Raw genomic sequence first — 16,983 nt, forward strand, 5'->3', positions numbered from 1 at the left:
CACCTCCTCTTTTTTAATATGCATATCACAGAAGGAGTGGCCGAAACATGAAACTCTGGAAGTACAGATGCAAAATATTGTGAATGAACCTGTAGTCAATCGAGACAGGATCATTTTTCCCCCACTTCACATCAAACTTTGCTTAATGAAGCAGTTTATTCAGGCTTTGAATAGAAAAAGTGAATGCTTTCAACATATTACTTCTGCTATTCCTGCTTTGTCTTTCAGGAAGATAAAAGCAGGTGTATTCGCCCTGGCCGGTTGGCTCAGCGGTAGAGCATCGGCCTGGCATGCGGGGGACCCGGGTTCGATTCCCGGCCAGGGCACATAGGAGAAGCGCCCATTTGCTTCTCCATCCCCCACCCCCTCCTTCCTCTCTGTCTCTCTCTTCCCCTCCTGCAGCCAAGGCTCCATTGGAGCAAAGATGGCCCGGGCGCTGGGGATGGCTCCTTGGCCTCTGCCCCAGGCGCTAGAATGGCTCTGGTCACGCAGAGCAATGCCCCGAAGGGGCAGAGCATCACCCCCTGGTGGGTGTGCCGGATGGATCTCGGTCGGGCGCATGCGGGAGTCTGTCTGACTGTCTCTCCCCGTTTCCAGCTTCAGGGAAAAAAAAAAAAAAAGCAGGTGTATTCGATGGACCTCAGATTCAAACCCTCATACGTGACAAAGAATTTGCTAGGAAGATGAATAAGGATGAGAAAATAGCATGGCAGTCTTTTCTGGCAATTACAAAGAACTTCCTTGGCAACAAAAAAGCAGAAAACTATGAACTTCTGTTTCAAAGGATGCTGTTGACTTTCTGTGACATTGGATATAACACAAGCATTAAGATTCACTTCCTGAACAGTCACCTTGATAAGTTTCCTGAAAATCTTGGAGTTCTTAGTGATGAGCTGACTACTGCTGGAGCATCAAACAAGATTGTCCTCAACAAGTACACAAACACAAGAGCAACAAATGCAAATTTTTGCCTGAATAGAATTTAAATAAATTTTTCACAAATTTTATGATTAAAATAAGTGTTTTAATATGTTCTATTTTGAAATTGTAGACAAATTCTAATGCAATCATATCTTTTAGTGTATTAATGTAATTACTGCATTATATAAATTATTATATTTTCACAAAGATGATGCCCAAGAAGACATTCTACTTCATTATGTTAAATTAAATGTTGAAAATTTTATAATAAGATGAAAACCTAAAATCTTGAATTGCAAAAACTGTAGCTAACAGAGATAAACTAATGTCAGATTTGAGATCAGCACACTCAAATTAGGTAAGAACAAGTTTTTTGTGGATAAACAAAAATTTTGTTCCCCAGTGTTATATATAATGCTATACTTTGCATTCTTCAATGGCCTTCAATTTTTCAAAATTCATCAGTTCTGTAAGTGTACTTTGTACACTCTGTACTTCACTATTCAAACATTGACAAATGAGCTGAGAGCTTGGCTTACATTTATATAAAATAAATGGCATTTTAAAAATATGGGGAGAAATGATTGTTTATGTTTACTTAAATTTCAATTCTTTTTTTTTTATACTATTTTTTCCACAAATGAAAAGAGGGACAAAGAGAGGGATAGACAGGGACAGACAGACAGGAAGGGAGAGAGATGAGAAGTATCAATTCTTTGTTGTGGCATCTTAGTTGTTCATTGATTGTTTTCTCACAGGTACACTGACTTGGGGGGGGGGGTGCTACAGCAGAGTGAATGACCCCTTGCTCAAGCCAGCAACCTGGGACTTCAAGCCAGCAAACTCTGGGCTTAAGCTGAGGGCCATTTCTATGACCATAGGGCTATTTCTATGATCCCATGCCCAAGGTGGCGACCTTGGGTTTTGAACTTGGATCCTCTGCACACCAGGCTGATGCTCCACTGCCTGGTCAGGCCTGTTTACTTAAAATTAAGTACAAATTTTCAATATTTGCTTTGAATGAGAACAAAAAAGGTTTAATAACACAATAAAGAATTTTTAAAAACATTTTTATGTGCTTTTTCTCCTGTTAGTCTTTACACTGCAGGAGTTAAGTGTTAAACTCAGTGATGTACCTGTTATGTTGGATACCCAGAACAGTTCATTTTTTAAACACTCTCCTTCTAAAAAAAAAACCCTGTCTTTAAATAATTACCATGACATAAAATAAATATTAGTCATGGCCAAAAAATAAATGGAACTAGTGCAGCCTTTGTTGTATTGAATTTTGCACAAATATGCAAAAAGTAATTACAGTGTTTTCTTAATTAAGAGTCTAGAAAGATACAATTTAGGTAACTACTAAATTGAAGCCTGATATAACATTTTTTATTAGTGCATTAATTTAAAACATACCTTTTAGTGTAAAAAATACAGTTCAGAATTGATGATATTAAAATGTACAAACTAAAATTTGTGAGGAGGAACATAGTTTGCTACACCAAAATATGCCTCTTTGGGATACTGATTATGTTCAACTGGTTATTTTTAAGAAAAAGAAAAGAAAAACTTCTGGCTTTCCGTATTACTATCTAATAGGAATTTAGATAGAGTACCTGTTCAAGGAAGGGAAATATAAGTTTAGTGTGATCAAGTGTGACAAACAAGGAGGAACTAGCATGGCCCTTTTGTTCAAAGTATTTTCTGTGCGGTACTGTTAAAGGTCTTCCAGCAAACATGTGATCACTAAACATTTGCTTTTTCATTGCCTTCTTTTTTTTTTTTTTCTCTGAAGCTGGAAATGGGAGAGACAGTCAGACTCCCGCATGCGCCCGACCCGGATCCACCCGGCAGGCACGCCCACCAGGGGGCGAAGGTCTGTCCCCCAGGGGGCATTGCTCTGTCGAGACCAGAGCCACTCTAGTGCCTGGGGCAGAGGCCAAGGACCCCTCCCCAGGGAGGGGAAGAGAGAGACAGAGAGGAAGGAGAGGGGGAGGGGTGGAGAAGCAGATGGGCGCTTCTCCTGTGTGCCCTGGCCGGGAATTGTGCCCTGGCCGGGAATTGAACCCGGGTCCCCCGCACGCCAGGCCTACGCTCTACCACTGAGCCAACTGACCAGGGCCTCATTGCCTTCTTGACCATTGAAGTCCCAAACCACCCCACCCATCTTCTCCTTAGTTTAAGATGGCCTAGAAGCTTCATCAGCCCGATCTGTCCTCCACTCTCATATTCATATGGCATCTCCGTGTGTGCATATGTAACAAATCTGGCTACTTTCTCTTCTTAATTTGCCTCATGTCAATTTGATTGTAAGTTCAGCCAGAAGGATAAACAAGATTTTTTTTGTTTTTTTTTTTTTTTTCTTTTTCTGAAGCTGGAAATGGGGAGAGAGACAGTCAGACAGACTCCAGCATGCGCCCGACCGGGATCCACCTGGCACGCCCACCAAGGGGCGACGCTCTGCCCACCAGGGGTCGATGCTCTGCCCCTCCGGGGCGTCGCTCTGCGGCGACCAGAGCCACTCTAGCGCCTGGGTCAGAGGCCAAGGAGCCATCCCCAGCGCCCTGGCCATCTTTGCTCCAATGGAGCCTTAGCTGCGGGAGGGGAAGAGAGAGACAGAGAGGAAAGAGGGGGGTGGGGGTGGAGAAGCAAATGGGCGCTTCTCCTATGTGCCCTGGCCGGGAATCAAACGTGGGTCCCCCGCATGCCAGGCCGACGCTCTACCGCTGAGCCAACCGGCCAGGGCCACAAGTTTTAAATAAAAATAAATACTCCAAATATTTACTTCCAATGACAGAACTGAAGTTAACTAAAGGCCTATTTTCTCACCTTCACAATAACTAGGCTCTTATTGCTTATTTTGAATTTATCGTTCAATACATTGATATGTAGTACCACAGGAGGTAGAAACACAAATTGACCTTAAAATATACTTGACGATGCTGACTTGTTAAGCCTTGTGTGTGTGTTTTGACTCTAACTGGAAGTTCTCTCTAATTTTCATTTAAATTTAGCTTATTAGGGAATGATTATTGAGAATGTGATAATTAAAATATTTAAAAGTATGTGTATGTAAAATATAAAACCCCGTCACAACCTGGAGTTACTAAGGTAGAATTTAGGAGCACAAAAAAATCTCTTCAGAGGGTGCCTTATCACTACCATTTTTAGAATTATTGTCCTGTGCTAATAGTAAATACAGATAAATTTTAGTCATTTTTTACTATTGTTGTATACAGTTAATGTATCCCCTTATGATTAGCCTATAAAATATGTGGTACTTAAGGTAACAGCTTTCACTACTTTCTGACAAGTATAAATTTGCAATGTTGGTAAAAAGAGGATTATAAAAGCAAACATGGAAGTATTTTTGTTTTGCCTTGTTTTATTTTTCCTTATTCTTTAATGAAGAGTGTATCAGTATACATTTATTCTTAGAGCTAAAATAATTTTCTGCCCAGAAAACTTGTTTATAGGTTATACATTTAAACTAGCATTTTCAGGCCTGACCTGTGGTGGCACACTGGGTAAAAGCATTAAAAAGCATTTGACCTGAAATGCTGAGATCACTGGTTCAAAACCCAGGGCTTTCCTGGTCAAGGCACATATGGGAGTTGATGCTTTCTGCTCCTCCCCCATTCTCTTTCTCTCTGTCTCCTCTCTCTAAAAAATAAATAAATAAAATAAAAATAAAGTAGCCTTTTAAATAGAAATATATTGCTTTTAAAACTTATATGTAAAAAGCTACATGTGATACTTTTTACTTAAATCAGAAAATAAATACAATTTTTCCAAGGGAAGAGTCTAAAATGGTAGAGATTATAAAAGTTTAGAATTAGTATCAATCATTTTTCTAATGTGGTTATCTATATAAATTCATTCAATATTTTTGACAGTATAAGGAACAGGTGACCAAATTACTGGTAAAACAAAACAATCTATAACATGGTGTACTGATCTTAACTAGAACAATTAAATTTCACTTTTCACAGTCTTAACAACATACTTTTTACCCATAGTATGAAACCATTTATAAGATTAGTAATCATTTACAAGAAAATATCTTTCTTCCCAAAACACAAGGCTACACTTCACCAGGAACATTTATGATAAATCTATTGGATTTATTTAGGCACAAAAACGTAATATTTACAATGCCCCTCAGTTTTATACTAACAATAAAATTACAATGCATTCTTTAATGTGACCTTCACTGAATCTCAAAAGAAAAAATTTAAAACATTTTCATAAGTTAAAAAAAATATTTCTCTCTGCTTTATATCATTAAATGTAATAAAGTTTAACTATATGATATTTTTAAATACCTTTTATTATTATAATTGATTCTGATTAAGTATTCTTGCCTTTAGCCATTATGTTTAGACTTGTGCTCTAAACCTACACCTATGCATTAAATATCTTAATAGAGTAAATTCATAAAATTCCTAGATTTTGTTCTGGGTGGGAGAGTTATTTTTAATAGTAGGAATTTCAATATATCTTACAAAATAAACACAAATTTATATATAAATATATTTAAATATTTTTTTCATTTCTATTATTTTTGGCTTTAAATGCTAGTTTCTTTTCATGTCTTTAATATCTTGTCCAATCAACATGATATTGAATAATTCTTAGTGATGGATATTCTATAGTTTTTCATCTCATTTCCTACTTTGATCTAATAATTCATAGTAGTCTTTTTGACTTGTTCGATTTTTATTTTTAGATGTAACTTTTCTGTCAACCTCATTCTTACAGAGAATTATAACATGGAAAAACAATAAAATCATAACTGTTACCAATAAGTAGTTATAAAGGGGTGTAATTCCACAAGACCACTCTGGTACTCTTATATTCCTGTCACAAATGACACACTTATATCTCCCCAAATCGATATGTTCAAGTCCTAAGCCCCAATGTAATGGTATTTGGAGGTGGGAACTTTGGAAGGATTTAGGATTAGATAGATCATGAAGATGAGGTCCTCATGACAGAATTAGTGTTTTCATGGGAAGAGGAACAGTCAGAAGAGCTCCTTTTTATTCCTGTGTGCATGCAGCAAGGAAAGGACTTGTGAGAACATATGGAAAAAGCAGGCTTCTAAAAATCAGAGAGAAGGCTTTCACCAGACATTGAATCTGCCAACAGCTTGGACAGTTAAATTTCCAGGATTGTAATATATGTCTGCTGTTTAAGCCATTCTGTTTATAGTACTTTTTATAGTTCTCCAAACAGACTAAGAGGTTCCAACATACACATACACACACATACACACCCTGTAGAGTAAAAACCATTAAACACAATCTACATTTTACATATATTTTTCAGAGATATATCAGATTATTTAATTATAAAAGAAATATATACTTTTTATTGAAAGTGAAACACTACAAAATTATATAAAACTGAATTTAAACATTCTATTACTTAAATATAATTAACTATACTAGATTTTCTATGTGTATATATTTTATACAATGTTATGCTATATACAGTTCTCCCTACTTAATTTTATAAATGAGTAGCTATGTAAATATATATTATAGATATATACTATAACTATATATTATTAATAAAATTATTAATGAACATTTAATATTTTTCTATATTTTAGTATTTATTATTCTTTGATAATTGAAGAAATTGAGGCCAGAATAAATATGCCTAAATTTAGTCACGTAAGCAATTATATTAGATACTCATATTCTGATATTTTATATCACTATATTCACTTATTCTCCTCTCCAAATAAAGAAAGATAAGGCAACAGAAAGATGAAGGGAATAAATACCTCCTTTGCTCTATTATTAATTTAATTTTCTTCTTCTTCATATTTTTTTTTTAGGTAAGAGGAGGGCAGACTGTGATGAAGCAGACTTCTGAGTCACTGAGATCTACCTGGCAACCCTGTCTGGGGCTGACACTCAAGTACTGAGCTATTTTTAGTACCTGAAGCTGATGCTCAGACCAGCCAAGCTATCCTCAGTGCCCAAGTCAACACTCAAACCAATCAAGCTACTAGCTATGGGAGGGGAAGAAGGAGAGAAGCAGAGGAGGGGGGAGAAGCAGATGGCCACTTCTCTTGTGTGCCCTGATTGGAAATCGAACCAGGACATCCATATGCTGGGCCGATGCTCTATCTATTAAGCCACTGGCCAGGGCCTATTTAATCTTATAACCCAAGGCAAAGTTGATCAAACCTGGTATATACCTTGGGGCTTAATGTAATGTGGCTGCCACTGCTAAAAAATAAACTGTGGAGGGGGAGACTGCATAATACAATTACCATTTTGGATTTGCTCATCAGAAGGTGTATGAAGAAGGTCTCAAAAGAAGATCATTTCCTCAATACAACTATCTGACACTACTCTCTCTCAAGCTGACACTAACTTCCTGTGGGCAGAAGGAGAGACTGGGACAGGAAGGCAACTCTCAGGGGCAGATGTGGGAGAATCAGGTTCTGATGGGTGTTTAGAGAAGACAGCAGGCTCAAGCCTTTTCTTTCCTTGAGGCTTAAATGGAACCACTGGGCAAGCAGACAATAGGCTAGATTAAGAATGAGAAATCAAGCTTCTGGAGAGAAAACTGTTGTAAGAAGGGTCATACTTTCAGAATTTCTCATCCCAGGAGAGGCTGCAAAGTATTTTTAGCTGGGAAAACTGTAGAGCTTCCACTCAGACTGGCCAGTGGTGTCTAACATTTGTAACTGAGGAGACCTTAGGGCAGTGGTCCTCAAAGTGCACCCTAGAAGATTTCCAGGTGCATCCTATGGTATTATTCCAGAGAAATATGTGCCTGTTGGGGACCAAAAAACCAACAGGGCTTGTGGAGTTTAGATTTTGGGGGGACAGAGGTGTGGGGAATTGGCTGTAAGCTGACAGTCTGCCCAACCCCACCTCACTTGCCTGATTAGGTTGCAAAAGGCTGTTAAGCTGTGGTGCTGGATTGTTTACACTACCCCAATGTTCCCCAGAAAGACTGGAGGCAAGTTTCTTCTATTCTTTGTTTGGTGTAAAGCAGGGGTAATCAACCTTTTTATACCTACCGCCCACTTTTGTATCTCTGTTAGTAGTAAAATTTTCTAACCCACAGGTTCCACAGTAATGGTGATTTATAAAGTAGGGAAGTAACTTTACTTTATAACATTTATAAAGCAGAGTTACAGCAAGTTAAACCATGTAATAATAATTACTTACCAAGTACTTTATGTCAGATTTTTTGCTAAGTTTCGTGGAATAAATCTTTATAAAACAACTTACTATAGTTAAATCTATCGTTTTATTTATACTTTGGTTGCTCCGCTACCATCCACCATGAAAGCTAGAATGCCCACTAGTGGGCAGTAGGGACCAGGTTGACTACCACTTGTGTAAAGTTAAGATGATATGTATGGTGGGGGTTTTAGATTGATGATTAAACATTAGGAATTATCTCTTGAAGCCTTCTCGATTTCTATAAAAAAAAGAATATCTGGCAACATCTAAAAAAGCTTTGAAAATTTTACTACAATTTTCAACATCCTATTTATGTGAATTAGGATTTTCTCAACACAATTACGAGTAAAAAGAGAGGAATTCTTCAATGTATTGAGGAAATGAGAGACAAGTTTCTTCTATTCTTTGTTTGGTGTAAAGCAGGGGTAGTCACCTACCGCCCACTTTTGTATTTCTGTTAGTAGTAAAATTTTCCTTTCAAATATATGCCCAAACATGGAAGAAATCGCGAGGACACATAAGGCTCATGTTTCTCATAAACACAAGAATGAAAAAACTTAACACATTCTTGCTGGGACCTGCTGAATTTACTAAATCTTACTAAGAATGTATCTATATATATATAAAGATAACTTTTTGTCGGTTTTTAAAAATTTTTAACCCCTCTTTTTTATGAATTCTAAAAAGCATAACTCAAAAAATGTAGCATAAAAATATTTTTTTAATGTCAGAATAAATTTAATTTTGTCATATTTATTTTGTTTTAATTACCATAAAAGCACACTTGGACTTTATATATTTTTTTAATATTTTACTTAATTATTATAACATATTTCTCAGAAATTTGTATATAATGAGCCTACTAGTATATGTAGGATTTTAAATGCACCCGACTTCAAAAACTTTGAGAACCACTGCCTTAGGGTGTAGAAATTTTTCATCTTATTACAAGACAAAATCCTATCAAATTTAACCTTAATTACTAAGTGCCCTATCTCCAATATAGCATATTGTGGGGTAGGGGCTTTAACACGTGAGTTTGGAAGGAACATTGTTCAATCCAGAGCACTATCCTTTATCCTTCAAAGTAAAAGGATATTCAAGGATTTATAGAACATGTCAAAATCCATCTGAACGGAACACTTTGGAAAGGATTCTAACCAAACCATAAATGAATCAGAAGAGACTATATAGTGGAGTAAGATGAAGAGGAAAGAAAGCAGTGATGTGTAATAAATCTTACACTGTATATAATTTAAATCTAAATGAAAAATACTGTGATTATAAAAATGTAAGTCAAAAATAAAAATTCTTAAAAGAGAAGAAATATGTTTCAAAGGAAAACCGTCACTGAAAGTCCTCAACAAACTCAGCAAGATTCATATAAGTTTCAGGGAGAGAGAAGAGACTGGAAAATAAAAAATTAAAAAAAAAATCTCATTTGGTCTTAAACTTCATCATTTGCTCTTTGGCTTATTCCAATTTTTTTTTTTTTTTGTATTTTTCTGAAGCTGGAAACAGGGAGAGACAGTCAGACACACTCCCGCATGCGCCCGACCAGGATCCACCCGGCACGCCCACCAGGGGCAACGCCGGGCGATGCTCTGCCCCTCCGGGGTGTCGCTCTTCCGCAACCAGAGCCAATCTAGCGCCTGGGGCAGAGGCCAAGGAGCCATCCCCAGCACCCGGGCCATCTTTGCTCCAATGGAGCCTTGGCTGCGAGAGGGGAAGAGAGAGACAGAGAGGAAAGGGGGGGGGGGTGGAGAAGCAAATGAGCCCTTCTCCTATGTGCCCTGGCCAGGAATCGAACCCGGGTCCTCCACACGCCAGGCCGACGCTCTACCGCTGAGCCAACCGGCCAAGGCCTCCAATTTTTTTTTTATAAACACATTTTATAAGATAAATACAAGATACAACTTATTATCAACATAAAAAATGCTATTTACATATCCCATTTTACATAGGTAAAACTAGCTGTGGCTTTCATATTACCTAGCAGGACAGAGAAGATTTTGTTCTATTATAAAGCAGTTGGAAGTAAATATCCCATATGCAAACCATTTCCTTCAGGTTCACCAGAACAAAGATTCCTGCCAGAAGAGAACATTTTCTCTCTCTAATTGATGCCCCAACACATATGCAGCCCAGGATGCTTTAATATTCTAGTATTTAATAAATATGTCTTTTATTTATTAAATGAAATAAGAAATTATTACTTTGGGATCCAATGTTACATAGCTATAATTAAAGTAATTTAGTACCCCTCCCTTCAAAAAAAAAAACCCGTTGACTAATTTTGTAAAATGAGGGAGAAGTGTATTGTTTTACTTTAAATTTGAATTATCCAAATTGATTACAAGTTGACCCTTGAACAACATGGGTTTGAATGGCACAGGTTTACTTATACAAAGATATTTAAAATTTCGAAATCAATAATAATCCTATGCTCTTGGGGTCAAAAATTAGCATCGATGCAATCATGGAACATTCTAAATAAAGGTCCAGTCTCAGGAAAAATGTTATCAGTTGTCAAATCAGTAAAATATGCTGTAAATTTGTCTGTGATCTAACGTGTTAAGAGTTTTCAGGTACTTGATGGTTTATAAAATCTGTTTTGTCTTTTAATTATATTTAATAGTTACATAATACCTTATTAACACAGTCAAATCGGTAGTTAAATCTGAAATCATCATAAATTGAAAACACATACTTAGGAGAGTAGTGCCCAGTACTCGTTACCTACCAAATGTGTATTCACGTTATATAAGTATGATTTTTTACATTTTTATGATGTAATAGTTGAATAAATACTACAAAAACATGAAGTACATACCTTTTATATTTTTCTGTAATACTATCTGTATTAGTATGTCTCATTAGATTAATACATTTTTGGAAGTTTTATGAAAATAAAACATAACCTCTCTGTTTGCAAGATGATTAAGTAATTTGCTTTATATTACATCTGTATCTCTAGGTGTAGCAGAGTTAAATCATGCACTTTACAAAATGAAATGAGAGGCCTTATGCTTCACAGTTTTTCACAGATTAAATGGAAATATCTAACCCTGGTTCAGTGATTTGTTTATGAAATTATACAAAATTTAATCCATAATATAAAACATGCTCTCTATTTTTCAGATTGCCAAATCCTTATTACTATAGGATTATAAAATTGATAATAATTGGTAATCAGAATGAATTACAAACAATTTATAAATAATTAATATAGTGTTAATCAATAAATTGTTGTAGGGTCTATAAGAAATAACCTTGCAAGGAAAACACACTTGTGGGCCAAATATTGTCATCACTTACCAGCTCTTCCTGAAGTTGGGAAATGAGTTCATCCCTCTCTTTCAGCTGCAGCTTCAACATGGAGCATTCATCTTTCATTATATCCTATAAAACATCAAAGAGACAGTGTAATAGGCTTAGGCCCTTCACTTTGCTGTGAATCCCAAATATGAATATTACAGAAAAATATAAGGAAAGTTAGCTTCATGCAATGGGAGATAATTGCATCTGACTAATAAAAGTGAAATTTCCTTTACAGCAGGGTTCAAGAACCTATGGCTCGCAAGCCAGATGTGGCTTTTTTGATGGCTGCATCTGGATCGCAGACAAATCTTTAATAATAATAAAAAATTAAAAATATAAAACATTCTCATGTATTACAATCCATTCATTTCCTACCGCTCATGTTCATGGTTGCGGGTGGCTGGAGCCAATCACAGCTGTCCTCTGAGACAACATCAAATTTTTATTGGATAATACATAATGTACACAGGTCATTGTATGGTTCTCACGGAATTACATTTTAAAATATGTGGCGTTCATGGCTCTCTCAGACAAAAAGTTTCCCAACTCCTGCTCTACAGTATGTTTTTTTCATAGTATTATAAGCTGCAAATAAATTAATGCATCCAAAAATATTATGCAATATGTAATATACACATGTTTTATTTCTTATATCAGTCTTTTTCTTTGAACATCCATTTGTCCATTTTGTTGCCAAAGACAGAAACTTAAGAGTCATCCTAAATTCTTTCCTCTCATTCCTGTGCATACATATTCATAGAATAAAAATACCGATACTCTAATAAAACAGGGGTAGTCAACCATTTTATACCTACTGCTCACTTTTGTATCTCTGTTAGTAGTAAAATTTTCTAACCACCCACTGGTTCCACAGTAATGGTGATTTATAAAGTAGGGAAGTAACTTTACTTTATAACATTTACAAAGCTGAGTTACAGCAAGTTAAAGCATATAATCATAATTACTTACCAAGTAATTTATGTCGGATTTTTGCTGTTTTGCAGAATAAATCTTTATAAAACAACTTACTATAGTTAAATCTATCTTTTTATTTATACTTTGGTTGCTCCGCTACTGCCCACCATGAAAGCTGGAACACCCACTAGTGGGTGGGAGGGACCAGGTTGGCTACCACTGCTCTAAAAGAAATACTTTACAGTTTCTTCCCCTACTGTAATTAAATATTAGTTCTCAAACCAATGGCCACGATATGGTGTTTATCTTTATTGATATCATAGTTATCCCTTTCACTAGACACCTGTGGGCATTTGATCTTCTTACTCTGCATGTACACTCAGCCCCAGTCTCCATGTACACAAGAAATTCACATCTATCTACATCTTACTTTATTCTATTTTGATAATTCTCAGATGCAAATACTTAATTTAGAAATATCTGTCTTCCATGCTTCAACCCATGAGTAAAACTACTTACTGAGCATATACTCAGCATTGTCTAATAGATATTTCACCTCAACAACCTTTTCTCCTACCCCAAAGATTCATTTCTACTTATTTTTTGCAATAATTCTTATTTTCTAAAACAATCCAAGAAGTTATCCTATACTCTCAGTTCTTACTCACTAGGAATCAAATCTAGTGCTAAAATCATTTTCATTTCCCATTTTTAAATTTTTACTGAATTTATTGTGGTGACATCAGTTAATAAAGTGATACAGGTTTCAGGTCTGCAATTCTTTAATATATCATCTACATATTGTCTTGTGTGTTCACCATTCCAAGTTAAGTATGTTTTTACCACCATTCATCCCCTTTACCCTTTTCTACTTCCCTCCACTGCTCTCCCTCTGGTAATCACCACACTGTTGTAGGTGCCTATGAGGTTTTCTTTTTCTTTGCTTAATCCTCTCACCTTTATCACCCGGTCCTCCAAGCTCCATGCCCACCCTTGACAGGTAACACATTCTTTAATCTCTATTTCCTTGATCTGTTTTGTTTTTATTCCTCTTTATTATTCATTGACCTTCTCTGGGTATTCATTGTTTCTTATTTAATTTACTATATTAAGTCTCTAAACTAGTTCTCTATCATTTTCCCTTCTGTCAGAAATATTTTCCTAAATTAGAATTAATTATATTACTTTTTAATTTAACAGCTAATCATTTCCTCTTTCAGAGAAAAAATGTCAAAACTTTTTAGCGTAGCATATAGTGTCTTTTCCTGTCTGCTATTGCTTATTTCTGTAGTGTCAAAGTTTTTCATTTCTAACTTTCTTGCCATCTTTTTTCACCTACAGAACTGAAAGGCAAAACGTTTCATGTCTCCCTTGCTTGGCACATCTCTGTATTACACTGCCACTGACCCACTGCACCCCTCCATCCCTCTCAAATGTGTTATTTCTAAGAGGTATTTCAAGCATTACTCCTTATTGACTAAGGAGCTTTCCCTTGTTTGCTGAGTTATACATCCCTGGGGGCAAAGGCTGCTCCATAACAACTAAATAATACATCATTTCACACAGTGCTAATACTTGAGATGTTATTTGCTTGTTCCACAGCCTCAATGAACTACCTCCCCCCCACACACACACACACACTTTAGTGGCTAGATTGCAGGCATATCTTGTTTTATTGAGTTCCGCTTTATGGCACTTTACAGATGTCACTTTTTTTTATAAATGAAAAGCAAGACTTTCCACCAGCAAAATGATTGTGACTGCCTGTATTTCAATACTCACTTTACTGCAGTGGCCTGAAACAAAATCTGCATTAACTCTGAATTATGCCTTGATCTCACTAGTATATCATTAGCACCAAACGTTATAATGGACACACACAAAATGCTCAAATTAACTGTTCTTTCCTATGAAATTTCCAAACAAACAGTATAAACATTAGAAAAAATTTTCACCTTTCCTGAATATGTAAACCTTGTCTGAGCTGACAAGGAAGAAAAACAGTTAAAGAATTAGAGAAAACAGAATAATTGTTTATTCTGGTCTTCATGGTGTTAATTTTTACTTTACACTATGAAATATAGAATATCTGATTCAAATTTACTAATACCTTCTTTCATTTGATGACAACCAGCTTATCTGGGAGGCACTAACTAATTATCTCTGCTCCTTTCTTTTCATAGTAGTCTTATTTCTTCCCTAAATCATGGATTTTTATCTTTTTTTTTTTTTAATTTTTTATTTATTTATTTATTTTTATTTATTCATTTTAGAGAGGAGAGGGAGAGACAGACAGAGAGAGAGAGAGACAGAAAGAGAGAAGGGGGGAGGAGCTGGAAGCATCAACTCCCATATGTGCCTTGACCAGGCAAGCCCAGGGTTTTGAACCAGCGACCTCAGCATTTCCAGGTCGACGCTTTATCCACTGCGCCACCACAGGTCAGGCGGATTTTTATCTTTTAATATTTATTTTTCATTCGAAATATTACATGTTATACTGTTAATGGCAAAAGGCTTAGCTTGCTCCACAATGCAAAGAACAACTTGGCAGGTCTAATGCCGGTGGCCGAGCTTAGGCAGGTTCACACTGAATTTGGGCAGAGAGAAAGGAACTGCGGAGCTGAAAGCATTGAACCATTCCTGCTTAATAGATTCTTGCAATGGCAGACAAGCAAACAAGCAGCAGAAATCACTTCTCACAGCAATAGGAAAACAAACAGCAAAACAACCCCTCGCAGTGGCAGGCAAGTTATCCGCCTAAGCTATGCACACATGGCTCTGCCACATACTCACACACTAATCAAGCAAAGTGCAAGTGAGCAAGTCTAACACAGCTGGTTTCCCAACAATCTACCACTTTAGAGTTGCTCACTTCACAATCTATATGATAGGTATCTTCTGCTATGGTCCCTATGTGAAGAGTGAGGCGCATTACATAAACAGAAACAGTACAGACTACAACAACAGAATTACAAAGGCATAAGCTATACCAAATGAACAATTACAAAGGATTCCTTCACAATGTCTCCCTGAAGACTGCCCAGGGAGTAAACTGGAAGCCCAGCTTAACCCCCTAGCCCACAGTAGGTGGGAGGGCCTGTATAGTCCAGGGCAGGGGTCAGGAACCTTTTTGGCTGAGAGAGCCATGAACGCTACATATTTTAAAATGTAATTCTGTGAGAGACATAGAACGACCCATGTACATTACACATTATCCAATAAAAATTTGGTGTTTCCCTGAAGGACAGCTGTGATTGACTCCAGCCACCCACAATCATGAACGTGAGTGGTAGGAAATGAATGGATTGTAATACATGAGAATGTTTTATATTTTTAAGGTTATTATTATTTTATTAAAGATTTGTCTGCGAGCCAGATTCAGCCATCAAAAGAGCCACATCTGGCTCACGAGCCATAGGTTCCTGACCCCTGGTCTAGGGCTATGTCCATTGAAGCCAAAAAGTGTCCTCGGTGCATATATGCAACTGGGTGGGAAGAGCTGTGTGGAGCAGGAAGGTCTTCACAGGTTCCCGGCCCTCCATCAGAGTCTCTCATAATACAGCATATCCATCCAGGAAGAGAGCCAGAGCCTCCTCTTGTGACTGTCTCTGCTTCAAGAGTCCATTATATCACTGAATAATCAGTTCACAATAGACAAGCCAGCTGTCTGTGCAAATCACCCAAGGTGAAGATTCACTACAGGCAACTAACTATATAGCTCCTTGATAACAAACCTCAGTGCCTTTTCATAACGCTCTGTCAGATACCACAAGCCCCATCCAAATCCCTCAGCAAGCTTATGGAACCTGGAGGGGTCAAATGTATTCAAGGCCTGTGCCCCCTTGACACAAAAGCACCTATTATCTTCTAAGGCCAACACCTGCTGCACATGAGAAAAGGCAGTGGATAGCCAATTTCACATGGGACCTCCAGCTCCTTGCCTGTCCTCATCAAGTGGGTCCTTCGGCTTTCCTCCTATTCATACTGGAACAATGAGTTTTGGGGATCCTCCTCTCTCTCAGCTGTCTGCATCATATAATCATGCAACCATAAAACCTGAATGCCAGCCATTTTCTTGGGTGCTGCTGGGGCCACCTGATTCCCTTGACTTTTCAGTGGCTGGAACCTTTGCTCTGGCTTAAGCTGCCACCAAAGCTCTATCAGGATATTAGACCTGCCATCTAATTTCTCTCTACCTTTCCTGGTCACAATAAAACCTACCCACATCTATGTTTGGGTAACCTTTACAGGCCTGTTTCTTTTGTTAGTAAGGGTGAGGGACAGCATGGGCAACCTTCCACATAGCCTTATAATTTTGTGCTGCCTCCTTCTCCCCCAAATCTGCCACCATCTGTGTAACTCCATTGATGGGTTGCCCTACATAGGGGCTCAAGACTGCCACTAGTGACCAAAAAAGGGCTGATGGGATGCTACAGAGAATAAGGTCCCTCATCCCTGCCATAAATACTTCCTCATCTGGCCCATGGGATCTCAGGTGAAAGCAGCATTCTTTATACCTAGTTCCCAAAGGATCTGAGGCAGGTCTGTATGTGACTGCCATTGACTCACTTCCCCAAGAAAGTCTCCAACATTCTTCCAGACTGTATGA

At 37.3% G+C, this 16,983-nt stretch overlaps 1 protein-coding gene across 3 annotated transcripts in view; it reads right to left on the reverse strand.

Moving 5' to 3' along the window:
• The window catches only part of CCSER1 (coiled-coil serine rich protein 1), a 1,472,832-nt gene that overhangs the window by 764,700 nt on the left and 691,149 nt on the right, over window positions 1–16,983 (reverse strand). For all 3 annotated transcript variants that reach the window (XM_066232458.1, XM_066232459.1, XM_066232460.1), the window contains exon 8: window positions 11,457–11,540. In XM_066232458.1, coding sequence (XP_066088555.1) covers window positions 11,457–11,540 — 84 coding nt within the window. The remainder of the gene's footprint in view (window positions 1–11,456; window positions 11,541–16,983) is intronic.

Source organism: Saccopteryx bilineata, chromosome 5 (assembly GCF_036850765.1).
Source record: "Saccopteryx bilineata isolate mSacBil1 chromosome 5, mSacBil1_pri_phased_curated, whole genome shotgun sequence".
Taxonomy (NCBI): domain Eukaryota; kingdom Metazoa; phylum Chordata; class Mammalia; order Chiroptera; family Emballonuridae; genus Saccopteryx; species Saccopteryx bilineata.